Here is a 22,835-nt window from a genome sequence, read left to right on the forward strand (position 1 = left end):
CTATAGCCTACCAGGCTCCTCCGTCCATGGGATTTTCCCAGGCAAGAGTACTGGGGTGTGTTGCCATTTCCTTCTCCAGGGAATCTTCCCAACCTAGGGATCCACCCGGGGTCTCCAGCATTATAGGCAGATGCTTTTACCGTCTGAGCCACCAGGGTAGTGACTGTGTTATAATGGGGGGACAGTTATAATTTTCCGGAACTGTGACCTGTGCCTTTGATGATAATGAGGAATTACCACTAACTTTATGTAAGTTTGATAATGTAAGAGAGCTTGTGTATTTTTTGGAGGCATTCTGCAGCGAAGTGTGTATGAAGGAATTCATAGGGCCTGGACTCCATCTCAGGCCTGTTCATGCTGATCATGCTCGGCCGCCTTTCCAGTGGACTCTGAACTCTGTGTTCAGTGCCTATGAACACAACAGCAGAAGGATAAGACCCCTCCACACAGGGGAACCTTGAAGATCGGATCTAGGTTACTCATCGCCTAAGAGAAAGCATACACTAATCACCCCTTCCTCCAGACAGGCCATACATTTTTCTGTATCTATCAGAGTGTAACCCCTGGTTTATTGATTATTGGCTAACTGTTTGACTGTTTGAGCACATGAGCACACAGCACGTGAATGACGGGCTTACTGGGATTGTATTTTCCTTGGTTGATGTAAGTCTCAAGGAATTTGGAGTGGTGGGTTCAGACACGTACACATGGGGTATAAAAGATTTTCACAAATGCTGGTCGGGGTCCTTGGCTAAGAGGAGACTCTGCCTTGGGTGCGCCCGTGTAATAAACTGCACTCCGCTATCTGCACCGTCCTTCTGAGTGAGTTTGTTTCCCGGAACGCGTGGCTACAACATGTAGAATGGAATGACGTGGTGTTGGGGATTTACTTCAAGATTCTTTAGGGGGAAAAAGCTAGGTGAAGCAAATGTGATAAAGTCTTGAAAATGCTGGGATCTGGGTTAGGGTTACGTGAGGATCCACAATATCAATTCAATCCTCCCTACTTCTGTTTTGAATTGTTCAACAGAGAAATATTTCAATGGCTATCGGGATGGTGTGACGACATGAAAAATAGTTAATGGATGGCGTAATAATACATGAAAGACTCTACATCTAAAATGATTGGTTCAGTGAGATTTATACATTTTATATGAAATTTGCCAGGAATAGGGAAGAATGAATTGTGATACGTGGTTGTGGATAGACCTTGAGATCGGGGTTATTCTTTTCCCACTGTATTTCTTTCAATACTGCTCAAATTATTTTACCATAAATTAAAATTAGAGGGGAAGTGCATCAGGATGTGCCTGCTACGGGAGGAGCTGGGCTGTGCGTATACACCTATAAAGGGAGGCAGTGGAGGGGAATACAAAGCAGGATGGATTCCGGCAGAGGAATGCTTTTATTCCCATCCAATAGTTGTTGTTATTTAGTAGCTAAGTCGTGTCTAACTCTGCAACTCCATGGACTGTACTCTGCCAGGCTCCTCTGTCCAGGGGATTTCCCAGGCAGGAGTCCTGGAGTGGGCTGCCATTTCCCTCTCCAAGGGATCTTCTCAACCCAGGGATCGAACCCCTTGTCTCCTGCATCTCCTGCATTGGCGGGTGGATTCTTTACTACTGAAAGTGAAAGTGAAGTCGCTCAGTCGTGTTGGACTCTTTGCGATCCTGTGGACTGTAGCCCACCAGGCTCCTCTGTCCACGGGATTCTCCAGGCAAGAGTACTGGAGTGGGTTGCCATTTCCTTCTCCAGGGGATCTTCCTGACCCAGGGACTGAACCCAGGTCTCCGGCATTGCAGGCAGACGCTTTAACCTCTGAGCCACCAGGGAAGCCCCTTTTACTACTGAAGCCCTCTCTAATAATTGTTGTTCAGCTGCTAAGTCATGTCTGCCTCCTTGGACTGCAGCATGCCAGGCTCCTCTGTACCTCACTATCACTTGGAGTTTGCGGAAACTTATGTCCATTTGAAGGAGGAAACAGACAGAACAGGCTCCACCTTGAAAGCAGGACTCCATCTTGGGCTGGTCTGTGGACTTTGAGCTATACGCCCAGTATCTATGGAAACGACAAGCCAATGGAAAACCAGATGCCCCCGGATGAAGGAGCCTCTGGACTCATACCTAGACTCTCTGTCACCTAAAAGAGTATAGTAATTATCTCTGTAGGAGAACAAAGTTGTAAATCCCATTATGCTTATGGGGTATCGCCACAGGCCTATTGATAAAAGTCCACTGTTTAACTATCTAGGCTTATGACACATGAATCATGGGTTAACTTTGATCATATCTCTCTCTGTCATTTTGTCGAGACTAGTTTCAGGGAATTTGGGGAGTTGGGTTTGGGCATGTACACTTAGGGCACATAAGTTTTTACAAAAACTGGTCGGGGTCCTGGGCTAAGAGGAGACTCTGCCTTGGGCTCGCTGGTGTAATAAACCGCACTCCACTGTCTGCACTGTCCTGAGTGAGTTTGTTTCCCGGAACGCGTGGCTACACTTTGAGTCGATGATGCCGTCCTACTATTTCATCCTCTGGTGCCCCCTTCTCCTCCTGACCCCAGTCTTTCCCAGCATCATGATCTTATAGTAAACACATTCAGATGAAATGTGGAGATTCCCTAGGGGCCCAGCCCAGGAAGCATCTCTGGTTCCTCCTCCCACCCGTGTTTTTCCTCAACCACGCCCAGGACGTTGGTCTGGGAGGAGCCTCAGGCCCTGGGGCTCTCTTCCTGATTCTTACCAGAATTTTCCAGGACTCGTATCTTTTGTAAAATCCAAACACGTAAGACAACAGGAGCATCAGGGAGATGAGGAAAGAGGTGAGTGAGACGTACATCACCCACCCTTGAAGCAGCGGGCTTGCTACCTGCGTGGCTGCCACCAGGATCCAGACCCAGACCCCAAATATCTGTAAGAGAAAAGCACGGAAGAAGGCGCGTTATTGGCTGGTGCTGAGTGTGATGCTCTTTGCGTATTTCCCACCTCTGCCCTCCTCTGGCTTTGGCTAAGCACTCCTCAGGGGCCTCCCTGGTGGCTCAGGTGGTAAAGAATCTGCCTGCAATTTGGGAGATCCAGGTTCAACCCCTGGATCAGGAAGATCCCCTGGAGAAGGGAATGGCTACCCACTCCAGTATTCTTGCCTGGAGAATCCCATGGACAGAGGAGCTGGTGGGCCACAGTCCACGGGGTCACTAAGAGTGGAACACGACTGAGTGGCTAACACTTGCACTTTCATTTTCGGTCTTCTCCAGTTTGTGCAAAGGTGATACAGTGTGCTGAGGTGTGGACATCTTTTTAGTAAATACGCTTGTATTCATTTTATATTCAATCTGATGATCTGATCCCTTTGTCTTGGTCTTGAGAGCCTGATTCTGCAGTTTGTGGCTTCTGTCAAGGTTCATTCCTGTTCACCTTTTCCCTCCTATATTTGTTGAAGGTTGACTGTGGTCATGACTGTAGGCTTAGCTCAGTTCTACATGATTCTCTTAGAGATTTTCTGTATAAAGGGCTCCACATACTTCTGTCTAGCTCGGATGAAAGATACACAACTTTCAGGTCCTTCCTGGGACTAGCAGCTCTCCTCTTACAAATAAATGACACATAGACACAGATATGGGCTTCCCAGGTGGCTCAGATGGTAAAGCATCTGCCCGTCATGCAGGAAACCTGGGTTTGACCCCTGGATCAGGAAGATTCCCTAGAAAAGGGAATAAATGACGACTCCAGTATTCTTGCCTGGGAAATCTCATGGACAGAGGAGCCTGGCAGGCTACAGTCTGTGGGTTGCAAAAGAGTGGGGCTTGACTGAGCGACTAATGCTCTCACTTTCAGACATAAACAAGTCACCCCATCCCTCACGGGGTCCCACTGCCGTTGTCCTGGAGGCAGAAGCACTTTTGAATTTATGGAGAATTCTCAGGCTCTTCCAAAGCGAAAGGCAACAGGAGGAGACGCCAGAAGAGACCAGGGAGTGGGCCACAGGGCAGAGCTTCCCAGCCTCGTGCAGCGTTGGGAACATCCCCGGAAGCCTGGCTGCCTCTGACAGCACACTGCCCCAGGCCTCAGAAACAATCTCCAGGTGAACTGTGGAAGTCCTAGGCTGGACCCGGGACTGCCCACGCGCGAGCTGGGGCTGCCTCGTTCCGAGCAGGGAGAGTAGAGGAGCAAGAGCTGCTGTCTTCCTGAGCCGGGCTCCTGTGTGTTGATTACAGTGACCAGGTGGCTGATGCTGAGGGAGGTGCCAGAGCGTGGCTTGGGGGCACCTGCCAAGCACCTTCCCCACCAAGCCTTGAGAAATGCCTGAAGATGCTGGCCCACTGCCAGTACCCAAACAATGCTGGCTGTTAGCGGCAATGGCATTCAGGACTTAGTGACTGTGGAATCTATAAAATTTTACACTCACAGGAGACCTCCGAGGGCAGAGAATGGTCTGTGCCACTCACCGATGTATTCCTGGTGTCCAGCCCAGGGCCTGGAGAAAAGCAGGCAGGGAGGGTGTCAAAGAGCACCCCTTGGGATGACTCAGGGATAAACCCAAGGGCTCCCCTGCTGGTAAAGAGTGCGCCTGAGGCGGGAGGCCCAGGTCCAGTCCCCGCTCAGGAAGACCCCCCGGAGAAGGAGATGGAAGCCCACTCCAGTATTCTCGCCTGGAGAATTTCACAGACACGGAAGCCTAGTGGACTACAGTCCATGGGGTTGCAAAGAGTCGGACACAACTTAGCAACTAAACCCCCATGATGATAAACCCACAAGCACTACCTCTCGTTCACGAGGGGCTTTAGAGTTTATAAAGTACATTCACAGAGATGCATTCACCCCTGGTGGCCCAGTGGTTAGGAATCTAACTGCATATTCAGGGGACATGGGTTCCGTCCCTGGTCCAGGAAGACCCCACCCACACGTCTGAGTACCACGACTACTGAGCCCCATCTTTAGAGCTCGCACTCCGCAACAAGTGTAGCCCCCCATTTGTTGAAACTAGAGGAAGCCCTCACACAGCAGTGAAGACCCAGCACCAAAAAAATTAATCTATAAATAAAATGCATTCACTCAGATGGCCTCATTTCATCTGTACAGGAATTCAAACTCCCAGGGGCTTCCTACAGAGAGCTGCCGCTTGATACCTGCTGCCTCTCACTGCCAGCTTCCCTGCCTCAGCCCTACCGGCCCATCAGTGCTGGCGCAGGGTCTCCCCACCCCGGCTCCTGCCCTCAGAGGCCGCCTTGGGCAGACACTACCACACGCACACCATCTATGTGTCCCCACTTCATTCTCGCAGCGTGTGAGACGCTGCCCTCCTGGGAGCATCGGGAGAAGGAAATGGAAGGAGGGACTGAGGTCTGAGGCCGCGTGGGACACGGAGCAGGGCACGGGTAGGGCTTTCCTCCTCACCAGATTCCATGCCCCAAGGGGGGCCCCTGAGCATTTGGGAGAATCTACTCAAATTGCCTCTTCTTCTTGGCATAAAGGTTGCACAATCAGCTTCACGCAAAGGAATGTTATTTACTTTTTATTTCCACACCCTCTATCTTCTGAACATTAGAAGGGAACCAAGGCCAAGGCCAAACTCCTGGTGAATTTAAAACCAGTGGAGTTTGCTATCCTGTTTCTGTCTCAAGCAGCCTCGGTTGGATTCATTACAGGGAAAACAATTTTGAATATTTGTCTTGACTTTTTTTTTTTCTAAATTCATATTTAGCTTTCCAAATTGGCTTGGCAACCTAAATCATTCTCTCCTTTTAACCCTCATTTTTTGTTATCTCAAGAGTTGGAGATATTTTTAGATGTTGGGGGCTGGCCTTCAACGTGGAAGAAGATTGTATTAAAGGCAGATATTTCAAGCAAGTGTATTTCAGGTACAATTTTGGCAGTCTGTTTCTTAAGAGCAAACACAGATTACTCACCTGTGTGTTTTCTAAAGGTTGAACTGCAACTGGAAGGGATCACTTAAGGGAGGGTAGAGCTTAACAGTAAGTTTATTTATTACTCATTCTTCTCTAAAACATGGAGAATAGGCCCCTCACACTTAGAGAGCTGGTTATAGAGCTAGAGGATGAGCACTGGGGTAACAGCGCCCAGATGCAGTCAGGAGCAATAGCCAATTCCAGATCGGGGCTGGGGAAGCTGATATATCGTCAGAGCGGACAGCAAAATATTTTTAAAGGCTCTTGGGGTTAGGTCAGAAGGATTCAGAAGGCTGCTGCTGACTAAAGATGGGGCAATTTGACCTTCAAATAAATATAATAACTACTGTGGATTGCGCCTAGTCGCTCAGTCTTGTCCGACTCTTTGTGACCTCATAGACTGTAGCCCGCCAGGCTCCTCTGTCCATGGGATTCCCCAGGCAAGAATACTCAAGCGGGTTGCCATTTCCTTCTCCAGGGGATCTTCCTGACCCAGGGATCGAACCCATGTCTCTTGCATTGGCAGGCGGGTTCTTTATCACTGCACCCAGTGGATTGGACTGTATCAACCAAGCTGAAATCCATGAGTTGAAAATGATGCTTTTTAAAAGCCCTACTTTGGTCATTTTTGGAGGATGCTTATTATTTTGGAAGGCAGCCATGTTCACCACTATACCGCCAATAATTATTACTTTGAAAAATGTTTAATAAAGAAAAGAATTATGCCAAAACCGCGGCATAAGGGTAAGGTGCTTTTAAAATATGCAAATTCCTGAGCCTTAACCCTCACCACACCCTGAGTCCTGCTACTCCTGGGACCTTCCGGGGACTCTGAGGAAGCCCCAAGGTCCAGACATTGCCTCAGAGATGGTGAGGGAGGCTGCATTGTTAAAAATTTCCCAGGTGAAGCAGTGAAGACTGAGAAGCCCCAGGGCCCATCCTGTTGCTTCCAGGCTCTTTCACTCCAGTTCATGCAGAAGCAGTACTGAGGCTTCCGGGTTCAAATCCTGGCTCTGCTAAAGGGGCAGATTATTTAACCCATTTCTGCATCCATGTGCTGGTTCATCAAACAGAGGAGGTGGGGAGGCCTCCTCTTTCCTGGTTCCTGTGAGCATTAGATGAGTCTCTCATGCACAGGGTGAGTGTTGAGCAACCATTGTTGGCTGTGTTATTGGCTATAAGGACATGGGAGGGAATCTTCCCCGAGAAAGACCCAGGAGAGGGAAAGTCCAAGGCCAGTCTTCCTGAGGGATAGGAGGTTCACTTCTGGAAGAGCTGGGACACCAATTGGTGAGGAGATGAGATAGCAATGAGGGGCACAGACCCTTCTAAGGAGCTGATGAAAGCTTTGGTCAACTGGAAAAATGTAGCTGCGTACACGCGTGATTCTATCTACAGATGTGGGGACTCACAGTCCCTCCAAGCCCACCTGCAGCCCGCAGGTTGAAGTCCGGTACCATTTCCAGGATAGATAATGGTGCCATCAGCCAGTCTACTATTTCGATGATGTCGATCAAGATATTAAATGCATATACTCTTCGACCCAGTAATTTCACTTTGGGAGTCTGTCCTACAGACAGCAGACATGCACGAAACGGTGAAGGCACAGTGTTGCTTGTTGAAGCCTGCTGGTGACAGGAAGATAAAGAAGCATCCCAAATGTTTCGTCCGGTGTGAGCGGGGATCATGAGAGCAATTATGTCATACAGAGGAAAACTCGGCAGCCTTCAAAGAGAATGAAAAACTCTGTGTATCAGAATAGAACAGAGCCTAGAACTGTACAAGGCAGAGAGCAGTGTGCCCAGTGTGCTAAGACTTACATAGAAGAAGAGAATGTATAAGCGTTTGTATGGATATATGCGCGTTGGTTTGAGTGTTTCTGGAATGAGACCCAATAAACCAATCATGCCCTGACCTCCTGGGAGGAGAATTTCTTGGCTCAGAGACAAGATCTTTTAAAGGAATCCAAATCACCAACATACACATTGAAAAAGAAAGAAGAAAGACACTGGGCTGGATGATGGGGGCTCGCTTCAAAAGTCGAAAGATTTTGCTGCAAAATGAATGGACCTAGAGACTGGCAAACGGAGTGAGGTAAGTCAGAGAGAGAAACACGAATATCCTATGATACCACTTATATGCGGACTCTTAAAAAATGGTACAAATGCATTTACAAAACAGAAATAGAGTCACAGATGTAGAAAAGAAACTTATGGTTACCAAGGGAGACGGGGGAGAGGGAGAAATAAATCGGGAGGTTGAGGTTGACGCATACGTACTACCATATATGGACAGCTAGCCCGGAAGGCTACAGTCCACAGGGTCGCAAAGAGCCAGACACGACTGAGCGACGGAGTACAGGGAGCTCGACTCGACACTGTGTAATGACCTATATGGAAAATAGTCTGAACAGAGCGGACATGCGCTGTGTATAGCTGATGCACTTGGCTGCACACCTGAAACCAAGGCAACACTGAAAGTCAGCTATACTTCAACGGGGACTTTTGAAAAGATCCTGAATGGGAGTGACAAGAAGAGAACTGCCTTTCCTTTGGGGAGAGAGGGTCTGTCCTAAGAGGACAGAGCAGGGGGGGAGCCAGGGGGCCTCCGAGGGGCTGGGGCAGGGGCTGGGTGCACTCCCGGGGCTGGGAACTTCACTTGGATCGCCCGTGATGACAGCTGCCCTCGCAATGACCCCGCGTGAAGAGGGAGCGGCTGTTCTTTTGGCCAGGCTCAGGGCTGGGCTCCTGGCCACTCCCCGGAGGCTTGGTCCCGGTGGGGCCAGCCGTGGGGTTGGGAACCGGAGGAGATGCTGGCCATACGATACTCTGGCTGATACCAGAGGCAGGTTTTTCTGCATAGCTGGGCGTTATTTCAGCCTGGCTGGTCCACTCACCACCGACCCTGCATTCCTTTCCTTACCACTTGGCTTACTCTTCAGGAAAGGTTGGTGGCCCCTCCTCCCCTTCACTGGTACTCAGGTGAACACAAGCTGCAGGAAAAAGACTCGTGGGACTTCCCTGGCGGTCCAGTTCTTAAGAATCCACCTTGCAATGCAGGGGACGAGGGTTCAGTCCCTGGCCAGGCAACTGAGATCCCACACGCCGTGGAGCGACTAGGCCCACACACTGCAGCTGCTGAAACTGCACGCTCTGGAGGACCGCAGCTACTGAACCTGTGTGCTGCAATGAGACCCAACGAGGCCAGATCAAGAAACAAAGGTTCAGAAAGCGAAAACGAGAAGGCCAGACTCGAGACAGGGAGGCCCAGGAGGTCAGTGTGGCCAAGTGAACTGGGGGCTCCTGCTCCCTCTGACGGCCCGGGAAGAATGAGCTGAAGGAAGGTCTGGCTTGTGCACGATGGGAACCAGGACCATTTCGGGGCCCCTTCCGATGCTGAGATGTTTCAAGATGAAGAAAACTATTGTCTCACACATTCCAGTAGCCGCGGCCCACGCTGTGTGAGTCCAAGCCCCTTGGGCCTTGTTTACCTTCCCAAATTGTGATAAAATACACTGAACAAAGCGTGCCATTTTAACTGCTTTTAAATGTACAGTTCAGCAGCTTCCCTAGGGGCTCACACTGCAAAGAATCTGCCTGCAGTGTGGGAGACCTGGGTTTGATCCCTGGGTCGGGAAGATCCCCTGAAGAAGGGAATGGCTACCCACTCCAGTATTCTTGCCTGGAGAATTCCTTGGACAGAGGACCCTGGCAGGCTACAGTCCATGTGGTCGCAAAGAGTTGGACATGACTGAGCGACTAACACTTACCTTACTCAGTGGTATTAAGAGCATCCACAAGGTTGTGTACCATCTCCACCATCCATCCATCTCCAGGACACTTTTCATCAGGCAAAACTGAAACTCTGTCCCATTCAACCCTAACTTACTATACCCCCTCCTCCAGCCCTTGACAACCACCATTCCTCTGTCCCTAAAAGTTTGACTACTCTACCTTGTATGAATGGAATCATAGAGTATTTGTTCTTTTGTTTCTAGCTTATTGCACTCAGAATACTTTCCTTCCTTTTAAAAGCTGAATAATATTCCATTATGGGGGCTGCTCAGATGGCTCAGTGGTAAAAAAGTATATATATATCTGCCTGCTGATGCAGGAAACACAGGAGACTCGGGTTCCATCCCTGGGTCGGGAAGATTCCCTGGAGAAGGAAATGGCAACCCACTTCACTATTTTTGCCTGCAAAATTCCATGGACAGAAGAGCCTGGTAGGCTACAGTCCATAGGGTCACGAAGAGTCAGACAGAACTCAGTGACTGAGCATGGCAGCATTCCATTATATGAATATACCACATATCTATTCTATTTTATTTGCAAAATATGTATTTACTTACTTATTTTTGGCTGTGCCAGGCCTTAGTTTCAGCATTCAGGCTCTGGAGTGTAGGCTCAGTTATTCCACAGTATGTGGGAGCTTAGTTCCCCAACCGGGGATGGAACCACTGGACCAGCAGGGAGGTCCCCTCATGTCTATTTTATTTACTCATCCTTTGGTGCCACTCCCACCTTTCAGCTACTGGGGGTAGTGCTGCTGTGAACATGAATGGACAACTGTATGTTTGATGCACATCCTTTAGAAGGGAAAAATAAGACGAGCCCCATGCAGGAGCTGCTGTTTGGAGCCCATCTGGAGGTTCTGGTACAAAACGCCCAGAGAGTCACAGCCCCTTCAAACAGAGCACCCCGTTCGTGTCACCAAGGCCAGCACGGGCATCCCTCGGGACTTCGGTACTGCCCACTCAGAATGCTCAACCCCAGGGTAATTTAATGGTTTAAATGGCACAACAGGAATTAGATCTGTGTCTTATTTTCTGATCATGCGGCATGTAGAGTCTTAGTTCCTAGACCAGGGATCAAACCCGTGTCCGCTTTAATGGAAGTGTGGAGTCTTAACCACTGGCCCACCAGGGAAGTCCCTAGATCTGTTAATCATTTTCTCAATCCTAAGATTTTAAGTCGATTGTAAAATTAAGGTTAACGTTATCAGCAGAGGAATTCTTTATTATGTTATGCTCCTTTCGGGGCCGAGTGCTGGTGGCAAACTGTGGGGAACATGCATTTTGTATTCAAATTTTTTTTGGTACTTTTCCATTTTGCTCCATGGCTTAATGATACAGTCGATTCTTGTTGTTCGAGGTAGTTCTGTCAAGTTGTCCTGAACACTGGTGTGTTTAGGTGTGAATGGTGAATCATCGCTCCTTGGGAAATACAGACTACATTCCTACAAACTTGTGGTCAAAATATCATCAACTGATCAACAAATAACTTTGTTTTATGTATCTTTCTGTTTAAAGACACATTATTCAATATAGGTAATATGTAATATTAATATGTAATATTAATATGTAATATTAATATCGAGCTGTCACCGAATGTCGAGCTCTATAACTATATGCTTACCTAACACTGACTTTCAAGGTAAGGCAAGTCACTGCCTTGCCAAACTTAGGAACACTAGACATAACTTCAGCGGTGTACTTGGACTATTTTGAATACTAAAATCACCAACAAAAAGCCAAGCACAAAAATTAGCAAGATGGGGCACTAAACAGACTTGGTATTTTTAACAGAAAGGGCCCTGTTGACACTATGTGCTGTAGGAAGGCAAGCGCTTCCCCCTGGCTCAGTGGGTAAAGAATCCACCTGTGATACAGGGGATGTAGGAGCTACGGGTTTGATCCCTGGGTTTGGAAGACTTGCTGGAGGAGGGAATGACAACCCACTCCAGCATTCTTGCCTGCAAAATCCCATGGACAGAGGAGCCTGGCAGGCTCTAGTCCAAAAGGTCGAAAAGAGCTGGGCATGACTGAACAACTAAGCGTGCGTTTAAGACGGCAGGGATTGACCTCAGGTTGAAATGTGCGTGTCTCAGACTTGTGACTCGAAGTTTTGTCTGCACCGCCTGCAATGGCACACGTCCTCGAATCTGCGTGACAACACCTCAACTATGGATTGCGGGCTTACAAATAACGTTCAGTGAGCAAGGGAACTTGGAAACGCAGAATCCGTGAGTAGTGAGGCCCGCCTGTACTTTCAATGGTGCTATTACATTCCATCACGTTGATAACACTTCATTTAGTCAATGAGGCCCCAGGGCAAAGAGGTGTGGATTTTCCCTGTTATGGATGATGCCATAGCAGGCAACATTGCAGAGAGAGTTGTCTTTTTTTCATTCCTTCCACGGGGCTTCCCTGGTGGCTCAGTAGTGAAGAATCTGCCTGCCAAGGCAGGAGATGCGGGTTTGATCCCTGATCCGGGAAGATCCCACAGGCTGCAGCAGCTAAGCCCGTGCACCACTACTGAGCCCGCGCTCCCGAGCCCGGGAGCCGCACCTGCTGAGCTCACGTGCTGTGACCGCCGCAGCCCACCCGCCCTGAAGCCCACGCTCCACAGCCAAAGAAGCCCCTGCAAAGAGCAGCCCGAGCACCGTAACGAGGGGGTAGCCCTGCTTGCTGCAACTAGAGAAAAGCCGGAAGAGAGACAAGACAAATGAATAAGTCCTCCCTATGGAATAAACTGCCCAGCTGGGCGTACTGGTGGGCAGTGGGGTGGGGTGGGGTAGGAGATGTAGCAGGTGACTTTCCAGCATCCCTTAGGCTCAACATATGTCTTGGCTGGGACACGTACGTGACCACCCTGGACAACGAGATGCAAGGCTTCTGGGTCCTGGGAAGGGTTTCTTCCTGCCTCGGGGATGAGACAGTTCTGCCCTTGCTCTGGCCGTGGCTTGTCTGGGTTTAGGCTGGAGGTCTGATGAGGAAGAGGAGAGATGGGAAGAGGCTGGGTTGGATGACACAACTGTGCTGCCAAAGAACCAGCCCAGGCAGAGCCCGCCAGCTCCTCCGGGCTTACGGGGATGTGAGGTCTTCCACTTCCCTTCCGTTCCAGCCGTATTGCAGCCCTCGTCACAGCACTGCTAAGGACCTGGGATAAGAGTCTGCTCACATGACCTATGCCCTTCACCACCTCTTAGAACCCCCCCAGTTGGCTTCCTGGGATCCCCAGGCCAAACTCGGCCAACACCCAGCAGTCTCCTGAGCCTGTGCAGTGCCCTCAGCGCCCAGCCTTCCAAACGGCGGCTAAGATCTGTTAGTGGCTGATAAAGTCCACCTGCTCACTACCAGCATTAAAAGGTTAAGTAGGGACTTCCCTCACCAGAGGCAGGGGGCCCAGATTCGACTCCTGGTCAGGAAGGTAAAGATCCTGCATACCACGATGAAGACAGAAGACCCCACATGCCACAACCAAGACCTGGAGCAGCCAAATAAATATATATATTTTTAAAAGTGAAATAGACTAGCAGCAACATGAATGGGCCTAGAGACGGTCACACTAAGTGAAGAGCATCAGACAGAGACAAATGTCCTCTGGTATCACGTACACGTAGAATCTCATAAAGATGCAAATGAGTCTATTACAAAACAGAAACAGACTCCCAGACATAGGAAGCAAACGCATGGCTGCCAACGGAGACAGGGGTTGGGAGGGATGCACCTGGGGTTTGGGATAAACAGATACACAGCACTATGTATGAAACGGATAAACAACAAGGACCTACTGTATAGCTCAGGGAAAAACTATATGCAGGGTCCCGTGAAAACCTATGATGGAGGGGGGCTTCCCTGGCGGTCTAGTGGCTACTGCTCACCTTGCAATACAGGGGACATGGAGTCAATCCCCTGTCCAGGAAGATCCCACATGCCTTGAGCAGCTAGGCCAGTGCTCCCAGCTACTGAAGCCCTCTCGCTGAGAGCTTGTGCCCTACAACAAGAGGAGCCACCGCTCGCTGCAACTAGAGAAAGCCCACCAGAGCACCGGACACCCCGCTCAGCCAGAAATAAATGAAAAACTCTATCTAAAAAAAAAATGATGGGAAAGAATCTGAAAGAATATATGTGAATCACTTGCCCTACATCTGAGGCTAACACAACACAGTAAATCAACTTTACTTCAATAAAGAGTAGTTTGTTTTGAAACAAAGAGGTAAGTAGGCTAGTGAAGAAAATACAGCGCCTTGTTCATGGGAAAGGGCAATACTGTTTCCTGAATCTTTTGTTTTAATTACTCACACACAAGACACACACACACAAGACACACACACACAGACACACATACACACACACACACACGCACACAAAGTTGCCACGGAAACGCATTTTTTTTTCGTGCATCACGGCCAGGAGTGGACCCCTAGCTCCAGTCTGCCTCTTTCTGTCCGAGAGCCTCAGTCCAGGCTGGTGCGGGCCCCCTGCCCCCCAGAGCCCCCCGTGCCATCCCTGGCGTCAGCTCGCAGCTGGACGGCAGCAGGAACCTCAGCCCTGGTCCTGGGGGGTCACGCTGAGGTCTGTGGGGAGCGTGAGCCTCTGAGAGGAAGCGAGAAGGGACGAGGGGCTGTGAGACACTCGGAGGAGTGCCTGGAATGTCCTCTGTCTGCGGTGATGGAACTTGGCATAAAGGCACCAGGGCCTCCACAGCTGGAGGGTAGGGGCCCAGCCTCCTTCAGGCCCTCCCAGGGGTGGGGGCGGGCACCCCTGAAGTCCTCACCTAGCTGAGGCCCTCCCTGTGGGTGGCGCAGGAGCCCCAGCGCCCATGTGGGTTCTGATTCCCACCATCTCTGCAGCCTGTGAAGCACTTTGTGCTGGCATGTCACCTCCTTTGATGGGGGAGGAAGCCGGTCCTGAGAGATCAAGCGACTTCCCACAAGTACCCATGAGCAGGGGGCATGTGGCAGGCCTGGGCTGCAATCCGGGACTCCCAAACCACCGGCTTTATGTGGAAGCTCTAGGCGCCATAATCCAACCCAGGATCCTTCCAAAGACCAGTCACTACATACTGACTCTTGCAGTGAGAATTTTCTCTCTGTGGCTTTAAGGGTAACAGGAAAGTGCCTGCCCAGGCCCCTTGAACTCCCACGAGGACCCCTGTCTTATCCGGTCCACTCCAGAAACAATGGTGCGGGCCAAAGCTCCGTCCACCCGCCCCCTGCAGAACAAGCCATATTAGGAGCTCCTGGTACCCTCAAGGGCTCTCAGGCCTGGGCTGGCCCTGCGCCAGGGAAATCGATGCCTGCCCTGGGGTGTGAGCCCGGGAGGGGCAGGATGCCGGCGGGAGGGGCTGGTGAGTCAGTGGCCAGGCCTCCTCTGCTTTCCTCCCCTCCCTCCATGGCTTCCTCCCCTAGGACGGCACCACCCATTCAGAGCCCCCCGCCCCACTTCCCACTGGCCCAGCTTCTCGTTGACTCAACAGCACAGATTTACAATGTAACATGAACTAGGATAATAAAAACATTCTTATTCCTCCAAAGTCTAAAGGGCTTTTCCTTCCAGTCTCAAAAAAAAAAAAAAAACACAAACCAAAAAACCTAAGCATTTTGGGGAACACATTCTCCCCCATGTTTTTTAAAAAGCTCGTGTACCTTAGAAAAGTTAGAAAGTACGGGAAAGGTGTAAAGAAGCAGTATAAATGCGTACTGCTCCCCACAGCGGCCTCGTAGACAGACTTGCCCATTCCCCGGCCCCATCACCTCTCTTCTTGGCTCCACTCTGCTTATTAACCTTGTGACCCTTCCACTGTCCCCAGGAAGTCCCCCAACGAGCCCCTGGGCTCAGGGGAGGTCCCCACCTCCTCCCTCCCCCAGGAACCGCAGACATCTTGTGACCAGTGGCCATGTTCCTGCCCTGTCGGGCACCGAGGACCCACAGATGTCACCATTCACTCCAGTCCCCAGGGACTCCTGCCCAGCTTGCTCCTTCCCTGCTAGTCTAAGACCAGATCCTCGAAAACAGGCGCTGGACCAATGTCGCCTCCTCCAGGAAGCTGCTCTTGTTCACGCCTCCCTAGGTCCTGGAGGGAGGACTCTGCCCTGTGGTCTTCAAGTCCCTGGTGTGGGGCAGGGAGCCTGGCATGACGCACAGGTGCCCAGCATGTGCCGTTGATCGCCTTGAACAGGAGGCAGGAGGTAGCCTGCTGGACTCTCCACTCACCGGCAGCTCAGGCTCGCCTTTGTGGGCCTGATGCCCACCCAGCTGGCTGCCCCTGACGCCTCTGGCCCTGACACGGAATGGCATTTCTGCCAGGTTGCTGTTGTTTAGTCCCTAAGTCGTGTCTGACTCTTGGAATCCCATGGACTGTAGCCCACCAGGCTCCTCTGTCAGTGGGCTTTCCCAGGCAAGAATATTGGAGTGGGTTGCCATTTCCTTCTCCAGGGGATCTTCCTGACCCAAGGGTGGAACTTGAGTCTCCTGCCCGTTTCTGCCAGGAGCTGGGACCAAATGGGAACAAACACCCATCTGCTTTATCCTCACCCCTACCCTCACACACAGGAAGGACTAGCCAAGAACATGCTGTCCAAGAGGACAGTGTTCAGGGAATTCCTTGGTGGTCCAGTGATTAAGACTCTGAGCTTCCAATGTAGGGCACCTGGTTTGCTCCCCAGTCAGGAAACTAGATCCAACATGCTGCAACTAAGACCCAGTGCAGCCAAATAAATTTAAAAAAAGAGAGAGGGGAGGATGTTCAAATAAACACATCACTTCTCCCACCCAGCACCATGTGGGCAGAGGGAGAGAGTCAGATGGGCAAGTAGGAGCAGGGAATCCCTCCAAGGGAAGGGGCTGGGGGAGGGGGTGTGTGGGATGTCTTTGAAATAGATCAGAGGACTCCGGAGCCCCACACCTGTGTTATCTGGCCCCCCTGGGTGGGAGTCCATGGAGACCCCACCCCGGGCTGCACTCTGGGTCCAGCCTGCGGCAGGAGTGACGGAGCTGGGCACCCGAGGAGCCGTGGGCCTGTGGGCTGCTGCAGTAGAGCTGGCCGGGACAGAGGACATCTGACTAGGTAGCCGCTGCTGAGGGGCGGGGTGGCTCACGGTAGAGGAGGAAGCAGGGAAAGGCTGGTGAGAGCAGTCGAGGCCGGGAGCCCGCGGGGGGCTCCTCCATCCCACCCCACTCTGGTCTCCCCCCTGCCCCTGCCCGTCCAGACAACACTCTAGAAACCTCCCCTCGCCCCGGGGCAAGTCCTCCAGGAAGAGCACCCCGGTAGGGCGCTGGCTGCAGGTGGGGCCTGCTTATCGCCGAGACTTCTTATCTGGGGCTCCGCGGTCCAGGGCACCCAGGTGCTTCCTTCAGGGCACCTGCTGCGAGAGGAATTCTCTGGGGACTGGCCTTCCAGCAGCAGGCTTGGCGGCCTGTCTTGTCCGAACTGAGAGAGGCCACCAGCTCAGGGAAGGTTGCGTGTGGTTCAGCCGAATTCCTGGAGGAAGAACAGGGCCTGAAGGAGGGGGTGTGTGCGGAACTGACGATGGGCTGTTAGTTCCGAGGGTCCCTCAGCTCAAACCTGTGCTGCTGTGGTCCGCTCTGCCAAGCGGGCTGGACTCTGCCAGCCACAGCTCCCAGCTCCCTCCAAAGCTGGATTCTTTTTCAGTTTTAAAAAAATATTTATTTATTTATTATTATTATTATTATTAATATTTATTTATTATTAGCTATGACCTGCACCAGGTCATAGCTAGGGGCTTCCCAGGTGGCACAGGGGTAGAGAACCTGCCGGCCAATGCAGATGAGAGAGAGGCTGGCTCGATCCCTGGGTCAGGAAGATCCCCTGGAGTAGGAAGTGGCAACCTGCACCAGTGCTGTTGCCCAGGAAATCCCACGGACAGAGGAGCCTGGCAACTTACACGAAGAGCTGGTCACGACAACTGGGCACGAAGAGCCGGTCACGACTGAGCATGCACGCACACAAGTTGCCTCGGTCCTTAGTTGCGGCATTGGGGATCTAACTCCCTGACCGGGGATGGAACCTGGGCCCCTGCACTGGGAGCGTGGAGTCAGCCCCTGACCACCAGGCAAGTCTGGAACCTGGATTCTTGCGAGGTTCCGGCACTGGGAGGACTCGAGGGGGTTCCTGTCACCATTCCTCCTTGGGGTTTTCTCCAACCTTCAGGTCCCTGTGCCTCTGCTCTGGGGAGACCACTGGCCTCAGCACAGCCCCTCCCCACAAGGCCCGCAGCCCGCTGGGGGGGCCCCCCTCACGGGACTCCTGGTGCGTGGCAGTCGCTTCGTGTACTCCTCAGCCTCTGGGGCTTCAGCTTCTTCTCTCTGCCATTTCAGCGTTGGCAGCAGTGGTGCAAACAATCCCCTACGCTGCAGCCTATCTGTGGGCAGAACTTCCTGGGCATTCCATTCTCTCCCAAACATGACGGGCACCACTTACTGTCCTTCCCACCTAGTCTCCATCTGCCCCCGTCAGGCATCAAACCCCCCAAGGCGGGGGCCGTGTCTTCTGCCTCTCTACAGTCCTGTGGTTGCCATGCGGTAGCGGCTCAATAAATATTTGTTGAGTGAATACATGGGATTTAAGTGGGATTGTCTTCCTCTTTCCTTGCAGTCTGAGTGTACATGTTTGTATACATTTCCTTACAGTCTGAGTGTATATACTCCTCTGAGTCCTGGGAAGCCCTGGTCCGAACAAGCAAATATCTAATCCCTTAATCCAAACCCCGGAAAGAATACCAAATTCTCACCTTGAGCAAGCTTGTCCTGACAGTGTCCCTAAACTCCACGTTAACAGGTGAGGCTGTGTACCCTTACTTTTCCCCTGTCTCGGGGTGCTGTTTAGTGTTCATGCATCGCCCCTTTAAGACAAGATCCATGACTTACCATATCTGTTTTATTATTGTCTTTTTATTCTTGTAACCCCCTGAGAGCAAAGCATGGGTCTAGAATAATAGTAACACCTCAGTAAATATTTCTTGGTTTGCAACTGAAATTCATTCATGAGAGACTCACACTTTCTAAAAAATTGTATTTATTCATCTAACTGTGCCAAGCCTTTAGTTGTGGCACACAAACTCTTAGCTGTGGTGTGTGGGGTCTAGTTCCCTGACTGGAGCGTGAACCTGGGCCCCCTACACCGGGAGTGACGAGTCTTAGCCGCTGGACCACCAGGGAAGCCCGAAGACCTGCACTTTTTCGTAAGAGGTTTAGCCAACCACCAACAGTGTGGTGTGTGCTCACGGTTCTTGTGCGGATGCTTCCAGGAAGGTCCTTACTGCAAGCCCAGAGTTTTCTGAGGAGACCTTTGCTGATGCTGCCCTGCCGTTGAGGCTCAGAGTGGTTAAGTCACCTGCCCAGGGTCTCACAGCCACTAGGCAACAGAGCCAGGCTTCTCCCTCTCAACTGACTCTGTGTGACTGAACCCGAACACATCAGGAGCCTCCGAGGGTAAGGGCTGGGCCTGGGGCCAGGAAGCCAGAGTGGGTCCAGGCCCCTGGGGAGGCTGGAACCTGGGTCCTTCTTACACGGCCCCTCTCTGCTCCTGCCCCGCTCCTGCGCTGTTCTTCTCAGGAGCTCTGCTCTCCCCCGCCTCACACTTTCCCCTCCCTGTTCGCTCTTCCTATTGCAGCCTCCCAGGGCCTCAGTGGTGCCCTGGCCACGGAGGCCTTTGATCCCCGGGTCCTGCAGAGGCTGGGCGAGGTCAGAGGGGGCGAGGCCGGGGACCAGGCGTGGAATGAAGCCCCGCCGATGAAGAGAAGCTGGGGCGACCTGAGTTTACTCTGCTGCTCCCAGAAGCATAGAGAATTGAGAGTGGAGCAGAAGGGAGCAAGAGGAACGGCTTTTCCTTTTGGAAAACTCAGCTTCTGAAGAAGCGTTACAACAAAGAGGAAGGGACCTGCTTGTCCTAAGCCGGGCCTGAGCTGAGCCCTGCCTCCCTGTCTCAGCCCCACGCCGTTGACAGATGGCTCAGGGTCCAGGAGGTTTCACATACGGCCTTGCCTTACGTGTGTGCTCTGCTCTGTCGTGTCCACCTCTGTGACCCCACGAACTGTAGCCCTCCAGGCTCCTCTGTCCTTGGCATTTCCCAGGCAAGCATACTGGAGTGGGTTGCCATTTCCTCCTCCAGGGGTTCTTCCCGACCCAGGGATCCAACCGCAACTCCTGCGTCGCAGGCGGATCCCCGACCGCTGGCTGAGCCATCAGGAAGGCCCATTTACGTATAGACAGAGTAGAAAAAGAGACCGGCTGAACTGCAGGTGAAACTGGGGATATGGATAAGACAGCACAGTGAGCTTCCCAGCTGGAAGGTTCTGGAATGAGCTTCTGGGGGGGCAGGTGGGGGAGTGTGGGTTGGGAGAGGGGGTGGGGATGTCAGAATATTTCCTTTTGACCATGTGCAGGCAAGTTCAAAAGCTGAAAACATTGACCACCGAACAGAGTGTTCATCTTTCCTTTTAATCAGCTGACTCTAGAAACCTTCTCAGCTGTTTCTTTATAATTAGTCAAGTATCTAATTAATAAGTGAACTAGTGGAAAGGCTGAACAACTTCCTAAAACGCTCCCTCAGTTGTAGTCGCTGGGGTTAGTTCTATGTTCACCCTTTCATCTTGTTAAAAAAAAGCTATGAGCCAGCTTAGAGCAGGCAGGGACTCAGGAGGCCCCGTGCTCCCTGCCCCAGGCCGGACACAGGCCCAGTGTTTGCGCTTAAGAGGCAGGCAGCGAGACTGTGAGTCACCTGGTCCCCTGCCCACCCAGCGCTGGCACCAGGAGACTCCCACACTAACAGAGAGATGGAGAGAGGAAATAAACAACGTCTGCTCTCACCTTAAAATGCCCTGATTCAAAGCCTCCTCAAGCTTGGAATTTAGGTTTTGAAATTAATACGGTTTTCAGATGAGAAATCTGAATTCAACCATAAACCAAACCAAATGCAAACTTAAACATTAAACTCTCTAAAGGCTCATCCGTTGCCCGTGGAAATGCAAAATGGTCCAGCCACTCTGGAAAACATACCGTCCATTGCTTAATAAAAAATGAAGCAGACACTTACAGAAATCATACTCACTCTGGCATTTACCCAGAAAAGTGAAAATTACATCCACCCAAAAGCCTATGTGTGAACGCTCACAGCAGCTTTATCAGAATAGCTAAACATTGCGAAAGACCAAAATGTTTCTCACTACGTCAGTGGTTAAACAAACTGCGGTAAATCCACACTGTGGAATATCACACAGCAATGAAAAGGGACCCACAACAGAAATGCACACGATTGGAGGGACCTCAAAGGCATTGTGGGGCTCCCCAGGTGGCACAGTGGTGAAGAATCCACCTTCTGATGTAGCAGATGCAGGGGACCTGGATTCGATCCCTGGGTCAGGAAAATACTCTGGAGGAGGAGATGGCCACCCGCTCCAGTATTCTTGCCTGGAAAGTCCCATGGGCAGAGGAACCTGGTGGGCTACAGTCCATGGGGCTACAAAGAGCTGGACAAAACTGGGCAACTGAAGCATTCATGCAGACATTATGGTGAGTGGAGGAAGCTAATTGTTGAAGACCATGTACTGTATGATTCTATTCATTTCTGTGACTTTCTTGAGATAAGAAAATTACAAAGATGGAATTAGTGGTTTCCAAGGGTGAGGAAGGGTGGTGAGAGAGGATAAGGTAGGGTGACCATAATATGGAAGCGAGGGTTGCCCTGTTGGTCCAGTGGTTAAGACTCCATGCTTCCACTTCAGGGGACACAGGTTCAGTCCCTGGGCAGGGAACTGAGATCCTGCATGCCACCCAGCGTGGCCAACAAAATTTAAAACAGAAGCAGGAGGGAGGTCTTCATGGTGAGGGGATGGTTCTGTGTCTTGACGGCAGTGGTTATATCAATCTACACATGTGAGAAAACGGCCTGGAATATAGACATAGCCTGCGAACATTAGTAACCTGGTCGACGTTGTATTAAATAGTAGAGAGTTATTATGAAAGCTGTGACTGCTGTGTGGGAGACCTCTCTGAAATGTCTTTGCATCTGCCTATTAATCCATAATCATGATGGAAGTTTTAAAATGTGCATTTTAGTGTGGAAGACTCTAAAATAAAGTTATTTAGGTGAAGATCTGTAAGAGCAGTCTTTGGGGAGCAGAGCTAGCGGGAAGCATGCTGACCCCCAGCATCCACACTGTCCTGCTCTGTCATCATCGCTGATACAGAAGAGCCAGAGATCCTTGGCCACAGAGGTGGTGCGAGGACTCAAGGACCCTTGTTGAACTCTGCACGCCTGGAGTTTTTGGCCCCTCGGTCCATGGGAAGACCCTCGCTGTCCTGGGGTACAGTGGCTGGATGGAAGTACGCCTGCAGTCACCACAAGTGTACACCCTGGCCACCCCATTATGGACCACCTGTGAATCCAGGTCACGAATTTGGCCTTCTTTGCCCCTTTTTGCTGTCCTGAGCTCCCAGCTTTAGAATCCACTCTCTGGAAAAATCTGCTCTCTGCCTTTGAAAAGCACATGGCTGTCTGTGATGCCTTAGATCCCCAGACTGAGAATCTGGGGCCCCAAGGCCTGGGGCTCAGTGGCCAGCTCTGTGCGTAGAAGCGGCCAGCATAGTCAGGGGGCCCAGGACAAAGGAACTTCTGCTAGGCTGGCCCTGCTCTCTCCTCTCTAGCCCAGCACATCTGCTCATGGAGATCACAATCAACCACCAAGGACTTCCCTGACCGTCCAGTGGTTAAGATTCCAAGCTTCCACTACAGGGGGGCTCAGGTTCAATCCCTGGTCAGGGAACTAAGATACTGCGAGCTGCTTGGCGTGACCAAAACAAGCCAAAACAGAATCAATCACCAGCTGGAATTCTCCCCTCCTCTCCTGTTTACCTCTCCATCCATGCCCCAGATATGATGCATGCTTGGTCTTATATTCCATGCTGTTGCTGCTGCTGCTAAGGCGCTTCAGTCGTGTTCGACTCTGTGCGGCCCCATAGACGGCAGCTCATGGGGCTCCCCCGTCCATGGGATTCTCTAGGCAAGAATACTGGAGTGGGTTGCCATTTCCTTCCCCAAAGCATGAAAGTGAAAAGTGAAAGTGAAGTCGCTCAGTCGTGTCCGACTCTTAGCGACCCCATGGACTGCAGCCTTCCAGGCTCCTC

General features: G+C 51.3%; 1 protein-coding gene across 4 annotated transcripts in view; it reads right to left on the reverse strand.

Annotated features, from left to right (window-relative positions):
* Window positions 1-22,835, reverse strand: part of LOC138435685 (MAL-like protein) — a 33,817-nt gene that overhangs the window by 6,550 nt on the left and 4,432 nt on the right. For all 4 annotated transcript variants that reach the window (XM_069580615.1, XM_069580616.1, XM_069580617.1 and 1 more), the window contains one exon: window positions 2,743-2,910. In XM_069580615.1, coding sequence (XP_069436716.1) covers window positions 2,743-2,910 — 168 coding nt within the window. The remainder of the gene's footprint in view (window positions 1-2,742; window positions 2,911-22,835) is intronic.

The sequence above is a fragment of the Ovis canadensis genome, chromosome 3 (genome assembly GCF_042477335.2).
Source record: "Ovis canadensis isolate MfBH-ARS-UI-01 breed Bighorn chromosome 3, ARS-UI_OviCan_v2, whole genome shotgun sequence".
Classification (NCBI taxonomy): domain Eukaryota; kingdom Metazoa; phylum Chordata; class Mammalia; order Artiodactyla; family Bovidae; genus Ovis; species Ovis canadensis.